General features: G+C 39.3%; 1 protein-coding gene across 1 annotated transcript; it reads right to left on the bottom strand.

The window, feature by feature from the left end:
• Positions 1-485: 485 nt before the first annotated feature.
• On the bottom strand, positions 486-2,017 carry SARC_11821 (hypothetical protein; the record flags this gene model as incomplete). The annotated part of the gene is made up of 3 exons (XM_014294088.1): positions 486-560; positions 737-885; positions 1,933-2,017. The coding sequence occupies 3 exons, from the start codon at positions 2,015-2,017 to the stop codon at positions 486-488; spliced, it is 309 nt and encodes a 102-aa protein (XP_014149563.1).
• Positions 2,018-2,981: the final 964 nt, after the last annotated feature.

Here is a 2,981-nt window from a genome sequence, read left to right as displayed (position 1 = left end):
GGTCATACGGTTATCCATGAGCATGTGTATATAGGGCGATCGATTTTATGCATATGTATTACTCGTCCGGTTGTAAATAAGCCAGTACAGATAAAGCGATCGAGTTGGCGCATGTGCGGTAAATGTGAATCATGTATAAACAATAAACAATGAAGAGGCCGTATCGATACAGGTACATCAATCGTACAGTTATGTATAAGCATATATATATTTATATATATATATATATAAATATAACATTATATATGTAATATATATATAATATAATAATATAGTATATATACATATATGTGATAATATAAAAATATGCATTACAATTTAATAATATTATAATAATATTATTAATATTAATAAAAATAATAATAATAATAATAATAGTAATAATAATAATAATATCAATAATAATATATATATGTGTGTGTGTGTGTACTACTATGTTTACATAATTGTACCAGAAAATTCTAGCATATTTGTCTAAAAGTAACTTACCGCTCTCTTGTCCTCGTATTCCTGTCGTAGTTCAGCATCATAAAGAGCAAAAGGGCACTGCTGACAGGCTTCTAACATAACACAAAAAAAGGCAGTACCCTTGAACCAAACATACCACCCATTACTCACCCCACCTACAATTTCTACTACTTTAAGCACCAAAATTCGACGCAATTGCATCTCGCATACTTTTCTTTCTCCTTAGGACTCAACATTTTACCCATTAGTCATAAAATATCTTACACACCAGCCGTATTTGCGAATCCACATACTTTTCCTTGGATGTCTGGTCATCTCTTTTGTACTCATATTCCTTCCCGGACGAGCCCAGCAGCGCGTGGCCCCTGTCCAACACTCGGCGAATATCAAATGTGTCGAATCGCAGACGGCCGTCAGCTGCACAGGAGAGGACAAATATGACAGGGTGTATGTACTGAGTGAGTGTCCAAGGATGTGGTCAGAGATAGGCTGTGCAAGTGTGTATAACTCAGCTGGGTACGTAAGTGCTCAAGTGGTGTGGGTGTTTATAAGAGTATATCCACAATTGCACTTGCAGGAAATGCATACGGCGAGTAAGGACATCTACTTGAGATTATATATTTCTTGCTTGAATACAGAGCATTACATCGGGTGGTGCCTCGTTCAGCCCGCTAGGTCTGACGAGCATGAGGTGTGGAATACGTTTGCGTACTCGTGTGAGGTTATCCACATATTCCCGTTTTTTTTTGGTAGAAACGCGACTCGAGTTCACCTGCGTGTGCCTGTGCTAGCATATGCATGTGTGTGGTTATCGTATGTATGTGTGGTTATCGTATGCATGTGTGTGCATACATATTTGTAACATATAATATCTAGTTGTGTGTGTTAATTATTCAGCTATTCATAGTTGCGGTTCTGTGAGTGCATAGTCACGGTGCGTGGCCCTTCGCCTCTGCACTTGCAGTCTGCTGTAGAACAGCATGACAGCTGTGTGTGTTGGTTCAGATCTGCGTTACTGGTGTGTGCAGTGTGCAAGACAGAATATATTCGATAATTTAACAGTAAATTTCGTCACAAAAAAACACACAGTGAAGGTGTTATCACGACGCATGACCAGAACAGGGGTACCATTCTGAAGCTTTGAATGCGCGCCACAGCATGTTTATTCTCTACTGATGCACGGGATAGCTGTTGAATCCATATATATATATACACGCACACTATATATATATATATATATATATATATACATATATTATATATATATATATATATATATAATATACTTACTTTAATTGTTGTTTAATCAAATAGGCCTACCACCGACATATAAACATCATCGCGCCATAGGTTTCTCAGTAGTTTCTAAAACATAGAGACAGTCGGTGACCATGTACTTGTCCACGATACAACTACCACGAAAAATATATTAAATAAAAGGCTAGTATCCCGAGCTCAACGTACCTTCTGACTTTGGAGTGCCCGTATCCATGGGTTCCACACACTCCTCCAGAGCCATGTCGTCCCACTGTGGTACATTCTTGACCATTTCCTAAAGAAAAATACGGGTACAAAGGCATCCAACGCCAACACATAGGGATAGGCTTAGACTAAAAATATGACAAAAAAATCGCGAGTGAGCAACCACAGGAAGCCCTTTCACGAGTGTGGGTCACCCACTCGTCTACTACTCATCAGTCGAGATTTACTGCAATATGAACCACTAGGAGGTCAGTCATTGCACAGATTCAGTTGTACCCGAATGTTAAAACACCGGGATGGTAGTCGATCCAATGCAAAATAGTAGCAGAAGTATATCCTTCTCGGGTTAGCCAGTCAATTGCAACTGACCGCCAGATATTGTTTTATGCATCCCACATATTTATACAACTGCATGAAGATATGGGGTTTCGAGAGCTCACATTCGTCTATCAATATACGTACAAGGAGAACTCGCACAATTCATCATTAATGCGTGCATTGTGTGCTAAACCGCACAGATTGTTTCAGCGTGTATATTTGAGTCCAAGAAAACCTAATAGTCGCCCCAGGACGACTGATAAGGCGCTGTTCAGTAAGTATATTCGGCCTATGTCGCTTATAACATAATTCCGTATTAACACAAGGGTATGTCCACTTTGACAAGGAATATAGTATCGTCCGTATATCCATATAAGGCATTTCCTGCCACCTACACCCCACATGAATACACTTGAATCCGCTCTGTCGATATATACCCCCCACAGTGAGTATGCACACATGCCTCAAATGTCGAGAGAGAGCTCAGAGATATAGTGATGAGTGAAGAAGAAAATCAATTTAAACACGCTACCATATTGCATCACTCATCACCTACATGGTGCCGTATGTGAAACATGCTGGCTACTACAGAGTTCATTACTGCATTAACGGAAATGAGCTGTGATATGGCATATTGTACTGGAGGTCGAATCAGACGAGGAAAACATATATATATATACTCTCAAACACAAACACACACACACACACACACC

This window comes from Sphaeroforma arctica, assembly GCF_001186125.1.
Source record: "Sphaeroforma arctica JP610 unplaced genomic scaffold supercont1.1897, whole genome shotgun sequence".
In the NCBI taxonomy this organism is placed as follows: Eukaryota; class Ichthyosporea; order Ichthyophonida; genus Sphaeroforma; species Sphaeroforma arctica.
Note: the sequence above shows the minus strand (reverse complement) of the source record. Positions and strands in the feature narration are given on the sequence as shown.